Source organism: Balaenoptera musculus, chromosome 5, assembly GCF_009873245.2.
Source record: "Balaenoptera musculus isolate JJ_BM4_2016_0621 chromosome 5, mBalMus1.pri.v3, whole genome shotgun sequence".
Classification (NCBI taxonomy): Eukaryota; Metazoa; Chordata; class Mammalia; order Artiodactyla; family Balaenopteridae; genus Balaenoptera; species Balaenoptera musculus.
The window spans coordinates 110,251,455-110,268,380 of record NC_045789.1 but is presented as its reverse complement, the minus strand read 5'-3'; the positions used below and the strand labels follow the sequence as shown (position 1 = coordinate 110,268,380).

Here is a 16,926-nt window from a genome sequence, read left to right as displayed (position 1 = left end):
ACAACTACTGAAGCCCACGCGCCTAGAGCCCGTGCTCCGCAACAAGAGAAGCCACCGCAATGAGAAGCCCGCACACCGCAACGAAGAGTAGCCCCTGCTCGCTGCAACTACAGAAAGCCCGCATGCAGCAACGAGGACCCAATGCAGCCAAAAATTAATTAATTAATTAATTAATTTTTTAAAAAAAAATCTTTTCTAGCTGTGTGCACTTGGGCAAATTAACCTCTCTGAACTGTTTCCTTATTATTAAATTGGGATTAAAAACAGCTACCTCCTAGGATTATAGGATTACAAATAATATATATGTGAAGTGCCTAGAACAGTACTTGACAACAAATGGTAAATAGTATCTAAGTAAATATTAGTTATGATGAAACATTTCAAATGACATTTTATAATAATTTTAACTATATTTAATGATAAAAATCTTGCAACTACTGTGAATTTAAAAAGAAATTAGTGACCAGATGATTGATTCTAAATGAAGCCTAAGAATCAAAGTGAAGCCAAGAACACTGACCGTTTCACCTCCGCACGGGAATGAACACAGGACAGGCTGACAAAGCTTCTTAAATGCTGAACTGTAATAGCAGCAGCTTTGATTTTGACAGACGCATCCAAGCTCCTTCCAGCAGTAAACCTCAACAAGCCGTGAAAATCCACAAACTGAAAATCTCAAATGAGAACATCAAAGAATACCTGTGTTTTGCAAGCATTTTTTTTTTTTATTAACAAGAGATTGAAACAGTCAAATTCAAATGAACTATGGGACGAAAGTTCCAGTTGCTAAGTTGCAAAATGAACACATAATGGAAAAATTCATTGACATTTAAAAATGTAAGATTACTTCTTTTCATCGAGTTCCTCTACTTGCATTGCAAATAGAGTGGCGCACCCGTCTCAGGGCTTCAGTAGCCTGTCCATGGGAAGAAGAAGAGGCACTGATCAGAGAGGACCACAAACGTATCAGATTACTGTTCACAAGGAATTCTATACCTTTAACGTCTCCTTAGGTCAATATATAGATCTAAACTATGAGTGGAAACTGCCTACAATATTTCAATTTATGTGCATCCTCTTGTAAAAGATGAGTTTAGAGTTTCTAGTCCATCCTTATAGTTCTTGTAATGTTAGTTTTCCCCTTTACAGTGGTTTTTCCAGTTTATAAAAAACCAAACAAAAAAAAACCCACTACTCTGACCTATCAGTTTCCCTTTTTTTTCTCAACTTTATTACCTTAAAAAAAAACCAAAACTTTACAGTTTGCTACTCTAAATCTTCAATGCCCAGTGCTATAAACTAGTTGAAAGACCATTCCTTAGCCTTCACGGATTGGATCATTTAAATGCAAAAGTATCCACTAAATTAAAAAAAAAAAAAAAAAGGATCATTATATTTTTCCTAAGTAATGATTATATGGAATTTAAACATATTTTTTAAAGGCTCTTTATCTCCAATTTTTGGACTACAAATTCTTGTTAAATCCTTCCTTTTTTTAAATTTCAGGGATGGGTAGTTTAGAAGTTACGGGTAACAAAAGATATGATGATTACTGGCTATTAAATGATCATGCATTGAGCAGTGGAAGACATTTCTACCAAAACTTTTTTCTTATAAAATTACTAAGAAAAATTTAAAAAGCTAATGAGTCCACTGGGAGGCCAAAGGTAAAAGCTGCCTAGGAAACAGATTATATGGAAGTGCTCCAGAGCACAGGATCCAAACTTTTAGCTTCATAACTTGGTTTCCCCACTTTCTAACAGTGCATAACCTCTGTTTTCCCATCTGAAAGAAGGAAATGATGAAAGGAGGAATACCACATTGATTCTATTTATAAGCAGAAGAAACTTGTAAAAACCTTTCGAGAGCTTAAAATTGTTTATCAGAGTGCTCATCTTCCTAAAATTCTACTTTCTTTTAGTTCTTAATAGTTACAGAATCTGCGATTGAGCTTGATATTGGACTTTGTTCTTTAAAAACACATATTCACTTAGAGATAGATTTCTATTGAAAACTGTTATTTTACTATCTCAAAGTCATTTAAGACATTTTCCATATACATTTAAAGCTATGCCAATGTAGAATACAGATGACAAGAATAAAACTGTAGGAAATTAGTATGGGGACATGTCAGCTATTTCACTGAACAAAACCACAATACAGAGAAGCCTATGCAGGACCAAGATTTAACGCATGAGGATGAGCCACCGATTGTATTTCCCTGACACTAAATTCTGGCTCCCAAACAAGACCAGCTATAAGATGTCGTATTTGCAATAAGGTACCTTAGCAAGATCTTCCTGTAACTTGTTGTACTGCACCACATCAAAATGCTGTTGCTTTGATTTCTTATGCAAGAAGTGAAGAAACTGCCTACTCTTAACAGCTGAGTAAGTGTAATCCTAAAAAAAAAAAAAAAAAAAAAAAACAAAAAACCAGAACAGAACATGCTTTAAATGAACATAATACCTCTGCAAGAAACGTGCCTTAGCAACAACAAAGCAAAGGAAGGCAGATGAGTAAAATACGTGCAGTGACCCTCAGAGCAAGCATAAGGCAACACAAGTAAAACATTTAGTCTCATTTGAGATCAGCTGCTCCTTTCAGAAGCAAGCAAGCTGGGAAGAGAAATTACACATATAGGGAAAGAAAAGAGAAAAAGGAAAATGCAGATTTTTGGCAAAATAATCACGAGGTAAGCTAAAGTTACTGGGTGGTTTGCAATACAAATTCAATTTTATTTATAAACAGGACACAGAGTACACAAATTTGATGTGTTTATCTCAACGGAGGCATTTGTTAAGCTGTACTATTTATTTCTCTATAGAGGTTATACACAGTTTCTCTGTGGTATATATAAATCTCCATCCTCTGGAAAACAACAAAACTTAACACCTGATAAAAACCCAGATAGCAGTAATTCAATAAATAAAAAGGTTTTATTGCTCATTACTTGGATAAGAAATTATTTATAAAAGATGTTATAACTTACCATTTTCTTAACAAACTACTCACCTGTCGAGTGACTATAAAGTATGCAAAAAAGACCATGGAATTTGAAAATGTGATGAAGTATGTAACTGGCTCCATGATATCCCAGGAGTACACCCACCAGGTGAGCCAGGCCAGTGCCCCGCCCTGAACGGACAGCAACGCTAGTCCAGCCCACAGAAGTCCGTTGGTTTTGACTTCTGAGCGAGCTTCAATGCTCGCTTTCATCTGAGGGGAAAAAAAGTGACTGTTACCTCAGTTTACAGTGCACCAACTTAAAAAAAAAAAAAAAAAAGAAAAGGAAGAGAAGTAAAGTAATACACATCTGTATTACTTTAAAGAGGTCTGATTTATGAAAAAATAGAATGTATAAAACATATACATTCATGAGCGATCACTTATTTCCAAACCAGTTCACTAATAAACCATTTTTTAAATTATAAAGGCAATACCTGCCCATGGAAAAAAAATTTAAATAGTATAGAAGGGTATACAATGAAAAATTCAGAAGTCATCCTCTGAAACCTAACTAAAAATTACATGCCTATTTTCTTTGACTCAGCAATTTCACTTCTGGGAATTCATCCTACAGGTACACTTGCGCACATGTGATTCATCATAGGTTCATTCTTAAGAGTAAAAGACCATAAATTATCCAATTTTTCATCAGGGTATCATGCAGCTATAGTGAGGAGGCTCTCTATGTACCAATACGGAGATCTTTCCAGGATATATTGTTAGTGAAAAAAGGTGAGAAAAGTGTATCATAGCATATACTGTTTCCTGGAAAAGGGAACAAAATAATAATATATTTGCATTTGTTTGCACATAGATAAAGAAAACCTGAAATGATTCACAGGTTCAGGGATATGGTACTGGGAGGACAGTAGGAGGAAAACTTTCCATTGGCCACCTTTTTAGGTTTTAAAATCTTAACACAAGTAAATATCACCAACTTTTTAAAAAGTAAAGAAAAAATTAAAACGTACCATCCAACAAATGAAAAAGTCCCTCTCTCTGGCATCCCCTAAGTATTCTTAGAGGTAATCACTATCAAAAGTTTCTTTTAGGGACTTCCCTGTAGGTCCAGGGGTAAAGAATTAGCCTTCCAATGCAGAGGACGCAGGTTCGATCCCTGGTCAGGGAACTTAGATCCCACATGCTGTGGGGCAACTAAGCCCGTGCGCCACCAACTACTGAGCTCGCGCACCTCAACTAGAGAGCGCACACGCCACAACTACAGAGCCCAAGCACTCTGAAGCCCACGTGCCTCAAGGAAGACCCAACGCAGCCCCCTCCCCACAAAAAAGTTTCTTTTAACAACAAGGTCCTACTGTATATAGCACAGGGATCTATATTCAATATCCTGTGATAAATCGTAATGGAAAAGAATATTAAAAAAATGTATGTATAACTAAATCAATGCTGTACAGAATTTAACACAACTATACTTTCATAAAACAACAACAAAAGTTTCTTCTACCTCTAGAAACTTTTTATTCATACACAAAGATACACATACACCTACTCATTTTTAAAAATCCCAAGTGGGATCAGAGGTTTAAAAAATGCATTTTTCCCTTAAATTAAAACAGACTCCTGCCCCTCCTTCCCAGAAAAGCTGTTTGTTTTTTTTTTTCTCCACCACTGATTAACTTCAGATGTTAGGAAGCCACTGCTAACTTTCCAGCTGCAATTCCATTGAGCAGATTGGGAGCCGTGGGCCTGTTCTCTGAAAAACAAACTGTGGCAGTGCTCCAGCTAGCGCGTCCCAGCTCATCTTATACTCAGTTACCAAGATACTACGGCCAATCCATGGGAAGGACGCACGGCACAGAGTTTACAACAGCAGCCTGGAGTCAGACCACCAGAGTTCAAGTTCTGGCTCTAATACGTATTAGCTTGTATACCTTTGCTGTCTTAGTTTCCTCACCTGAAGAATGAGGACGATAACAATACCAAACTCAGAGGCTCATTGTGAGGATTAAAGGAGAAAATAAGCCTATGTAAAGCATTCAGAAAAACACTCAACATGGAGCAATAATACCAATAAATATCGGGTATTATTTACAAACAGACTCAACGGGTGATGCTTCCGAACCTGTTCGAGGGGCTGCAGCTGTCCCTTCAGGTGGTCAATTTTCTCCAGCAGGTGGTGCTCTCTCTTTTTCTGAAACTCTTCTAAATGCAAGGCTGTGAACAGTCTGTGAACCAAGGATTTCATGTTTTCCATCTCAGTAGTGTGCTCACTACTCAGTTTTTCTGAGAAAAGAAGACACAAGGGAAACATAAGGCAGTTACCACATCTTTTCCTCCAGGGTTTGTAAGTCTAGGGAACCAAATCTGAGTTCCCTTGGCTGGCCGCTTGGGCGCTCCCCACTCCTCGGGGGGCATTTGGTACCGGCCTTTATTCCTGTCTCAGGTGATTCCATTCACCTCTCTCTGGAATAATAAATAACCAGACAGTAGGTTTAAAATTCATTATGTTTTTGTCTTTTTTCTTTTGTAATATGACTAGTGCTGTTTCTTTTTTTAAAAAAGGAAGAATAATACAGGAAAAGGAAGTATCCATCTACCAGAACCCAGGTGAATACCTCACCTGAGTTTGTAACACATTAGTTACAGGTTCACTTTTATACCTGAGTTAACCTAAGATCCTTCTTCACCCTCAACTATCTATCCAAAATCATTTTAGGATCCCCTGGGGAGGGAAACTGGTGTACAAACATGTAAACAAAAGTATAATATACATTTGAAAAGCAATTCAAGTGTAAGTTCTTTTCAACAAGGTATAGATCTGAAGGGAGGTTCATACTGACGAAAGGGAATCAGTTTCTGAGCTTTTAACATAGAGTTCTTTTGATTCTGGATTTCTCTCATACTACCACTTCAGTGGATCTATAGATCTATATAAAACTGGGCTGTAATGATGCCTTTCTGAGGGTTATAACTGTTCCCCACCACTGTAAGAGAATTTGAGATAGGGGGACAAAGTGAGGGGAGAGAAGACAGACCTTCCTGCCGGGCAGCAGAAACAACTGCAGATAAGGGAGATTTATGATCCTAGTGTCAGTATTATCCCAGCGGTTTTCCAGTCTGTGACAGCAGTCCTGAAGTTAATTTTCCTCTATCTCCACCCACTTCTTCAAGACTTTATTGTGGTCTTTAATCCCTTCAACATTCTAGGCTAAAGCTCCACAAAGAGGTAGAAATGAGAAGTTCCCTTTTAGCCTTCGGAGATTTGCAGAACAGTCAGAGCCTTTTTGCTGTGATGAAAAAAATGTATGGATACATAAAAGGTCTACATACAGAAAAACGGCAGAGATGGGGCATGATTTTGTCCAAAGCTGTGGAACATAACAAAGATAAACAAAGCCAGACACTAATTCAAGTGGTAAGGATAGATTTTATTCAGTAACTATTGTACTAGGGAAGGGGATCTGGCATGAACTGAACTCAACTTCTATTTGTGCAGAGGTGGCGGGGCGTTTTCAGGGAGGGAGGAGAACATCAAGGGGCTTAAGCAGAAGTGGAAATTTACAAAAAGTGGGAATGGAAGTTGCTTAATGTGACCAGGCCATTTGGGTCTGTTAACTGGCGCTTGTCCAGAAGAGGAAGATCAAGTAGAACAATGAGGTGCCCTGAAAATGTTTATCTCCACTTATTCCCTCAAATGCTAAATGGGAAGTAGAAGACCTTGCAGAGTGTTGGGAACTCACTGGACATGAAATTTCTATCTCAACATGGATTTTCATTTTCATTTTTCTCAATTTCTTCCATCCTTGTCTTTGGGGTTAAATACTGTCCTGATTTTTAAAAAGAATCAAGAATAGAAGAATGTTCATAATTGTTGAAATGATGGATTTGTTTTAATTTCTCTATACTTACTTTGTGTTTGAAAATTTTTAAAAATATTTTTCCTCAAGGGATCTTCAGAGTAATTGCTGATATCAGTGCTGGAGCATGAGATCAGCCTGGATCATCTAGTTATACCAGAAAGTAAGAAAATGCTTAAAATAAAAATGGGGGCAAGTCATAAGGACATGGGAGCCAATGGTCTTCAAATTGTACCAGATATGGTTAGCAAGAGCCCTTTAAGCTGGCTCCTGTGTCCTTGTGACTTACTCCCATTTTTTGTTAGCATTTCCTTATTTTTTCTTTTGTTGAAGTATAGTTGACATACAATATTATATTAGTTTCAGGTGTACAGCATAGTAATTGAGTATTTTTACATATTATACTCCATTAAAAGTTATTACAAAATAATGGCTATAATTTCCTGTGCTGTATAATATCTCCTTGTTGCTTATTTTACAGTTTGTATCTCTTAATCCCCTACCCCTATCTTGCCTCTCCCTAACTGGTAACCACTAGCTTGTTTTCTATACCTGTGAGTCTGTTTCTGTTTTGCTATATACATTTGTTTTATTTTTTAGATTCCACATATAAGTGATATCATACAGTATTTGTTTTTGTCTAAGCATAATATTTTCTAGGTCCATCCAGGTTGCTGCAAATGGCAGAATTTCATTCTTTTTTATGGTTGAGTAATATTCTAGTGTGTGTGTGTGTGTGTGTGTGTGTGTGTGTGTGTGTACATACCACATCTTCTTAAGCCAATCGTCTGTTGATGGACACTTGGGTTAACTACTGTAAACAGTGTTGCTATGAACACTGGGGTGCACGTATCTTTTCAAATTAGTTTTCATTTCTTTCTATATGCATACCAGCAGTGGAATTGCTGGATCATATGGTAGTCCTATTTCTAGTTTTTTTGAGGAACCTCCACACTGTTTTCCATACTGGCTGCACTGATTTACATTCCCACCAACAGTGTACGAGGGTTTCCTTTTCTCTACATCCTCACCAACATTTGTTATTTGTAGACGTTTCGATGATAGCCACTCTAACAGTTGTGAGGTGATATCTCATTGTTTTGATTTGCATTTCTCTAATAATTAGCGATGTTGAACATCTTTTCATGGGCCTGTTAGCTATCTGTATGTCTTCTTCAGAAAAATGTCTATTCAGGTCTTCCGCCCAGTTTCCATTTGCATGAAATATCTTTTTCCATCCCCTCGTTTTCAGTCTGTGTATGTCTTTAGCTCTGAAGTCAGTCTCTTGTAGGCAGCATACAGAAGGTTCTTGTTTTTTTATCCAATCAGCTGCCCCTATGTCTTCTGAGTGGAGCATTTAGTCCATTGACATTTAAAGTAATTATTGATAGGTATGTACTTACTGCCATTTTATTAACTTTTCTTAGTTGTTTTCGTAGTTCTTCTCTGTTTTATTTTCTGTATCTAAATCACCTCCCCCCACCTCTCCCCATCCCCTTGGCATCTACTGATGATTCTTGTCTGAATTTGGCTGCAATATAATTTTTCAACTACAACAGCCCTCCCATATTTACCAGTCAGAACTTGGCATTCCAACTATAAACATGAACCTTCCCTTATTTACTGATTTATTTATCTCACCATCTATTTATTAAGGTATAGACTCAGTATTACTTTATCCTAACCCTGATAGTCCACAACCACAGCTTACTGAGAGCAGAAACCTCTGGAGTCAATACTGATAGGAACACTAAACTATAATTGTTGAATTGCTGAAGGCTCAGTGCTGACTAGTTTGAGAAATAAAAACAGTCACACATTCATGAGTTTTACCTCCAGGAGTCCCACCAGGTTCTCACAGTGAAGGTCAGAGATCAGAGAAAAATATCTCCCTGCTTCCAGCAGAGAAAGGAGAAAAGTAACCATTTTGAAACAGTCCTGAGCATTACTTTCTCCATACCAAGGAAATTACAGTTGACCCTCAAACAATATGGGAGATAGGGGCACCAACCCCACATGCAGTCAAAAATCCACATATAACTTTATAGTTGGCCCTGTGTATCCATGATTCCATGGACTAAACCAACTGTGGACCACTTAGTACTGCAGTGTTTATTGAAACAAATCTGCATGTAAAGTGGACCCATGCAGTTCAAACCTATGTTGTTCAAGGGTCAACTGTACTTTACCAAAACCTACTCTGGCCTGGAGAAAGGGCAATTAGCCAACTCCAGGCCCCTCTAGCCTTCCCGTCTCATATAGGGGAGGGAAAAAATGGCTAAGAAACTCTTCTGAAGGTTACAGCACAGTAATCCTGGCCCAATAAAAACCTTGAGATTTAATCATAAAATTATAGAATGTTTCTCCTCCCAACACCTTAACACCACATCAACAGGGCTCCAGTTCTGTGCAAGACACAGACTCCATTCAAGAAAGAATTTCTAGGGAAACTCAAATACAACAGGGTAGAGAAAAAGGGACACTAGAAAAAACTGAAGCCTCTGATACCTACAGCTATAGCAAACAGTAAACAGCTGAGCTCCTGGTCAGATACACATAAAACCTCACACTAAAGACCTACTTGCTTCAGTTTCTATTTTTAATAATATCATGTCTAGCTTTCAACAAAAAATTACAAGGCAAGAAAAAACAATCTAAAGAAACAAAGCAAGCATCAGAATCAGAATCTGATATGGCAGAGATTTTGGAATTTTCAGACCAGGAAATTAAGACAAATATGATTAATATGGTAAGGGCTGTGATGGAAAAAGTTGACAACATGCAAGAACAGATGAGTAATGTAAACAGAGAGATGAACATTGTAACAAAGAATCAAAAAGAATTGCCAAAAATCAAAAACACTTTAATAGAAAGGAAGAATGCCTTTGACAGGTTCACCAGTAAACTAGACACAGAGGGGGAAAAGAATCATTGAGGCTGATCATGGCGATACCCACATGCAAAGACAAAGGAGAAGCCGCAATGAGACGGTAGGAGAGGTGCAATCACAATCAAATCAAATCCCATAACTGCTGGGTGGGTGACTCACAAACTGGAGAACACTTATACCACAGAAGTCCACCCACTGGAGTGAAGGTTCTGAGTCCCACGTCAGGCTTCCCAACCTGGGGGTCAGGCAACGGAGGGAAGAATTCCTAGAGAATTAGACTTTGAAGCCTAGCAGGATTTGATTGCAGGACTTTGACAGGCCTAGGGAAAACAAAGACTCCACTCTTGGAGGGCACACACACAAAGTAGTGTGCGCATCAGGACCCAGGGGAAGGAGCACTGACCCCAGAGAAGACTGAACCAGAATTACCAGATAGTGTTGGAGGGTCTCCTGCAGAGGCGGGCAGTGGCTGTGGCTCACCGTGAGGAAAAGGACACTGGCAGCAGAAGTTCTGAGAAGTACTCCTTGGCATGAGCCCTCCCAGAGTCCGCCATCAGCCCCACCAAAGACCCTGGGTAGGCTCGAGCGTTGGGTGGCCTCAGGTCAAACAACCAACAGGGAGGGAACCCAGCCCCACCCATCAGCAGACAAGTGGATTAACGTTTTACTGAGCTCTGCCCACCAGAGCAACAGCCAGCTCTACCCACCACCACTCCCTCCCATCAGGAAACTTGCACAAGCCTCTTAGATAGCCTCATCCACCAGAGGGCAGACAGCAGAAGCAAGAAGAACTACAATCCTGCAGCCTGTGGAACAAAAACCACATTCACAGAAAGACAGACAAGATGAAAAGGCAGAGGGCTATGTACCAGATGAAGGAACAAGATAAAACCCCAGAAAAACAACTAAATGAAGTGGAGATAGGCAACCTTCCAGAAAAAGAATTCAGAATAATGATAGTGAAGATGATCCAGGACCTCGGAAAAAGAATGGAGGCAAAGATCGAGAAGATGCAAGAAATGTTTAACAAAGACCTAGAAGAATTAAAGAACAAACAAACAGAGATGAACAATACAATAACTGAAATAAAAACTACACTGGAAGGAATCAATAGCAGAATAACTGAGGCAGAAGAACAGATAAGTGACCTGGAAGACAGAATGGTGGAATTCACTGCTGTGGAACAGACTAAAGAAAAAAAGAATGAAAAGAAATGAAGACAGCCTAAGAAATCTCTGGGACAACATTAAATGCAACAACATTCGCATTATAGGGGACCCAAAAGGAGAAGAGAGAGAGAAAGGACCAGAGAAAATATTTGAAGAGATTATAGTCGAAAACTTCCCTAACATGGGAAAGGAAATAGCCACCCAAGTCCAGGAAGCGCAGCCAGTCCCATACAGGATAAACCCAAGAAGAAACACGCCGAGACACATAGTCATCAAATTGGCAAAAATTAAAGACAAAGAAAAATTATTGAAAGCAGCAAGGGAAAAAAGACAAACATACAAGGGAACTCCCATAAGTTTAACAGCTGATTTCTCAGCAGAAACTCTACAAGCCAGAAGGGAGTGGCATGACATATTTAAAGTGATGAAAGGGGAGAACCTACAACCAAGATTACTCTACCCGGCAAGGATCTCATTCAGATTCGATGGAGAAATCAAAAGTTTTACAGACAAGCAAAAGCTAAGAGAATTCAGCACCACCAAACCAGCTCTACAACAAATGCTAAAAGAACTTCTCTAAGTGGGAAACACAAGAGAAGAAAAGAACCTACAAAACAAACCCAAAACAATTAAGAAAATGGTAATAGGAACATACATATCGATAATTACCTTAAACATGAATGGATTAAATGCTCCAACCAAAAGACACAGGCTCACTGAATGGATACAAAAACAAGACCCATAAATAGGCTGTCTACAACAGACCCACTTCAGACCTAGGGACACATACAGACTGAAAGTGAGGGGATGGAAAAAGATATTCCATGCAAATGGAAATCAAAAGAAAGCTGGAGTAGCAATACTCATATTAGATAAAATGGACTTTAAAATAAAGAATGTTACAAGAGACAAGGAAGGACACTTGTCCATTTGAGACAAGGAAGATATAACAATTATAAATATATATGCACCCAACATAGGAGCACCTCAATACATAAGGTAACTGCTAACAGCTATAAAAGAGGATATCGAAAGTAACACAATAATAGTGGAGGACTTTAACACCTCACTTACACCAGTGGACAGATCATCCAAACAGAAAATTAATAAGGAAACACAAGCTTTAAATGACACAATAGACCAGATAGATTTAATTGATATTTATAGGACATTCCATCCAAAAACAGCAGATTACACTTTCTTCTCAAGTGCGCATGGAACATTCTCCAGGATAGATCACACCTTGGGTCACAAATCAACCCTCAGTAAATCTAAGAAAATTGAAATCATATCAGGCATCTTTTCTGACCACAACACTATGAGATTAGAAATCAATTACAGGGGAAAAAACGTAAAAACACAAACACATGGAGGTTAAACAATACATTACTAAATAATCAAGAGATCACTGAAGAAATCAGAGGAAATCAAAAAATACCTAGAGACAAATGACAATGAAAACACAATGATCCAAAACCTATGGGATGCAGCAAAAGCAGTACTAAGAAGGAAGTTTATAGCAATACAATCCTACCTCAAGAAACAACAAACATCTCAAATAAACAACCTAAGTTTAGACCTAAAGGAACTAGAGAAAGAAGAACAAACAAAACCCAAAGTTAGCAGAAGGAGAGAAATCATAAAGATCAGAGCAGAAAAAATGAAATAGAAACAAAGAAAACAATAGCAAAGATCAATAAAACTAAAAGCTGGTTCTTTGAGAAGATAAACAAAATTGATAAACCTTTAGCCAGACTCATCAAGAAAAAGAGGGAGAGGACTCAAATCAATAAAATTAGAAATCAAAAAGGAGAAGTTACAACAGACACCACAGAAATACAAAGCATCCTAAGAGATTACTACAAGCAACTTTATGCCAATAAAATGGACAATCTGGAAGAAATGGACAAATTCTTAGAAAGGTATAACCTTCCAAGAATGAACCAGGAAGAAATAGAAAATATGAACAGACCAATCACAAGTAATGAAATTGAAACTGAGATTAAAAGTCTTCCAACAAACAAAAGTCCAGGACCAGATGGCTTCACAGGTGAATTCTATCAAACATTTAGAGAAGAGCTAACACCCATCCTTCTCAAACTCTTCCAAAAAATGGCAGAGGAAGGAACACTCCCAAATGCATTCTATGAGACCACCATCACCCTGATACCAAAACCAGACAAAGATACTACAAAGAAAGAAAATTACAGACCAATATCACTGATGAATATAGATGCAAAAATCCTCAACAAAATAGTAGCAAACAGAATCCAACAACACATTAAAAGGATCACACACCATGATCAAGTGGGATTTATCCCAGGGATGCAAGGATTCTTCAATATATGCAAATCAATCAATGTGATAAGCCATATTAAGAAATTGAAGAATAAAAACCATATGATCATCTCAATAGATGCAGAAAAAGCTTGTGACAAAATTCAACACCCATTTATGATAAAAACTCTCCAGAAAGCGTGCATAGAGGGAACCTACCTCAACATAATAAAGGTCATATATGACAAACCCACAGCAAACATCATTCTCAATGGTGAAAAACTGAAAGCATTTCCTCTAATATCAGGAACAAGACAAGGATGTCCACTCTCACCACTATTATTCAACATAGTTTTGGAAGTCCTAGCTACGGCAATCAGAGAAGAAAAAGAAATAAAAGGAATACAAATTGGAAGAGAAGAAGTAAAACTGTCACTGTCTGCAGATGACATGATACTATACATATCGAATCCTAAAGATGCCACCAGAAAACTACTAGAGCTAATCAATGAATCTGGTAAAGTTGCAGGATATAAAATTAATGCACAGAAATCGCTTGCATTCCTATACACTAATGATGAAAAATCTGAAAGAGAAATTAAGGAAACACTCCCATTTACCACTGCAACAAAAAGAATACCTAGGGGGCAGAAGACGTCAGATCTCCCAAAAGGCAAGAAACTCCCCACGTACTTGGGTAGGGCAAAAGAAAAAAGAAATAACAGAGACAAAAGAATAGGGACGGGACCTGCACCAGTGGGAGGGAGCTGTGAAGGAGGAAAGGTTTCCACACACTAGGAAGCCCCTTCGTGGGCAGAGACTGCGGGTGGCAGAGGGGGGAAGCTTCGGAGCCATGGAGGAGAGCGCAGCCACAGGGGTGCGGAGGGCAAAGCGGAGAGATTCCTGCACAGAGGATTGGTGCCGAGTAGCACTCACCAGCCCGAGAGGCTTGTCTGCTCAGCCGCCGGGGCAGGCGGGGGCTGGGAGCTGAGGCTCAGGATTTGGTGCTAGCCAGGAGGGAGTCCGGGAAAAAGTCTGCAGCTGCCGAAGAGGCAAGAGACTTTTTCTTGCCTCTCTGTTTCGCGGCGTGCAAGGAGAGGGGATTCAGAGCGCTGCCTAAACGAACTCCAGAGACGGGCGCAAGCCGCGGCTATCAGCGCGGATCTCACAGCAACAGGGGAGCAGAGGGAAAAACGGAGAGATTCCCGCACAGAGGCTCGGCACCGAGCAGCGCTCACCAGCCCGAGAGGCTTGTCTGCTCACCCGCCAGGGCGGGCAGGGACTGGGAGCTGAGGCTCGGGCTTCGGTGCTAGCCGGGAGGGAGTCCGGGAAAAAGTCTGCAGCTGCCGAAGAGGCAAGAGACTATTTCTTGCCTCTTTGTTTCACGGTGCACAAGGAGAGGGGATTCAGAGCGCCGCCTAAACAAACTCCAGAGACGGGCGCAAGCCGTGGCTATTAGCGCGGACCCCAGAGGCGGGCGCGAGCCACGGTTAGCAGCGCGGACCCCAGAGACGGGCAGGGGACGCTAAGGCTGCTGCTGCCGCCACCAAGAGGCCTGTGTGCGAGCACAGGTCACTCTCCACACCGCCCCTCCTGGGAGCCTGAGCAGCTCGCCACTGCCAGGGTCCCATGATCCAGGGACAACTTCCCCGGGAGAACGCACTGCGCGCCTCAGGCTGCTGCAACGTCATGCTGGCCTCTGCCGCCGCAGGCTCGCCCCGCCTCCTCTGTACCCCTCCCTCCCCCCGGCCTGAGTGAGCCAGAGCCCCTGAAGCAGCTGCTCCTTTAGCCCCGTTCTGTCTGGGCGGGGAACAGATGCCCTCAGGCGAGCTACATGCAGAGGCGGGTCCAAATCCAAAGCTGAACGCCAGGAGCTGTACGAACAAAGAAGAGAAAGGGAAATCTCTCCCAGCAGCCTCAGAAGCAGCGGATTAAAGCTCCACAAACAACGTGATGTGCCTGCATCTGTTGAATACCTGAATAGACAACGAATCATCCCAAATTCAAGAGGTGGACTTTGGGAGCAGGATATATTCATTTTTCCCCTTTTCCTTTCTTTGTGAGTGTATACGTGTATGCTTCTGGGTGAGATTTTGTCTGTATAGCTTTGCTTTCACCATTAGTCCTAGGGTTAGGTCCGTCCGTGTTTTTTTTTGTTTGTTTGTTTGTTTTTGTTTTTTTTTACTTAAAAAAATTTTTTTTCCTAATAAATGTTTTCTTAATAATTTTTTCCTTATTTTCTATTTTTAGAAATTAAAAAAATGTTTTAATAAGTTTTTTCATATTTTTTATTTTAAAAAATTAAAAAAAATTTTTTTTCTTAATAAATTTTTTAATTTTTTTTCTTATTTTTTACTATAAAAAATTAATAAATCTATTTTTAAAAATTAAAAAAATTTTTTTTTCTGAATACATTTATTCTGAAAATTTTTTTACCTTATTTTTTATTATAATAGCTTTATTTTATTTTATTTTATCCTCTTTCTTTCTTTCTTTCTATTTTTTTCTCCCTTTTATTCTGAACCGTGTGGATGAAAGGCTCTTGGTGCTCCAGCCAGGCATCAGGGCTGTGCCTCTGAGGTGGGAGAGCCAACTTCAGGACACTGGTCCACAAGAGACCTCCCAGCTCCACGTAATACCAAACGGTGAAAATCTCTCAGAGATCTCCATCTCAACATCAAGACCCAGCTTCACTCAACGACCAGCAAGCTACAGAGCTGGACACCCTATGCGAAACAACTAGCAAGACAGGAACACAGCCCCATCCATTAGCAGAGAGGCTGCCTAAAAACATAATAAGGCCACAGACACCCAAAAACACACCACCAGACGTGGACGTGCCCACCAGAAAGACAAGATCCAACCTCATCCACCAGAACACAGGCACTAGTCCCCTCCACCAGGAAACCTACACAACCCACTGAACCAACCTTAGCCACTGCGGACAGATACCAAAAACAACGGGAACTACGAACCTGCAGCCTGTGAAAAGGAGACCCCAAACACAGTAAGATAAGCAAAATGAGAAGACAAAAAACCACACAGCAGGTGAAGGAACAGGGTCAAAACACACCAGACCTAACAAATGAAGAGGAAATAGGCAGTCTACCTGAAAAAGAATTCAGAATAATGATAGTAAAGATGATCCAAAATCTTGGAAATAGAATAGACAAAATGCAAGAAACATTTAACAAGGATGTAGAAGAACTAAAGAGGAACCAAGCAATGATGAAAAACACAATAAATGAAATTAAAAATACTCTAGACGGGACCAAGAGCAGAATAACTGAAGCAGAAGAACGCATAAGTGACCTGGAAGACAGAATGGTGGAATTCACTGCTGCGGAACAGAATAAAGAAAAAAGAATGAAAAGAACTGAGGACAGTCTCAGAGACCTCTGGGACAACATTAAACGCACCAACATTCGAATTATAGGGGTCCCAGAAGAAGAAGAGAAAAAGAAAGGGACTGAGAAAATATTTGAAGAGATTATAGTTGAAAACTTCCCTAATATGGGAAAGGAAATAGTCAATCAAGTCCAGGAAGCACAGAGAGTCCCATACAGGATAAATCCAAGGAGAAACACACCAAGACACATATTAATCAAACTATCAAAAATTAAATATAAGGAAAACATATTAAAAGCAGCAAGGGAAAAACAACAAATAACACACAAGGGAATCCCCATAAGGTTAACAGCTGATCTTTCAGCAGAAACTCTGCAAGCCAGAAGGGAGTGGCAGGATATACTTAAAGTGATGA

At 39.7% G+C, this 16,926-nt stretch overlaps 1 protein-coding gene across 1 annotated transcript in view; it reads right to left on the bottom strand.

The window, feature by feature from the left end:
* Positions 1-696: 696 nt before the first annotated feature.
* MCUB (mitochondrial calcium uniporter dominant negative subunit beta) overlaps positions 697-16,926 on the bottom strand; it is a 97,890-nt gene continuing 81,660 nt past the window's right edge. The window contains 5 exon segments of the mRNA XM_036851961.1: positions 697-877; positions 879-916; positions 2,286-2,402; positions 3,016-3,219; positions 5,093-5,253. Coding sequence (XP_036707856.1) covers positions 844-877; positions 879-916; positions 2,286-2,402; positions 3,016-3,219; positions 5,093-5,253 — 554 coding nt within the window. The 3' untranslated portion in view covers positions 697-843.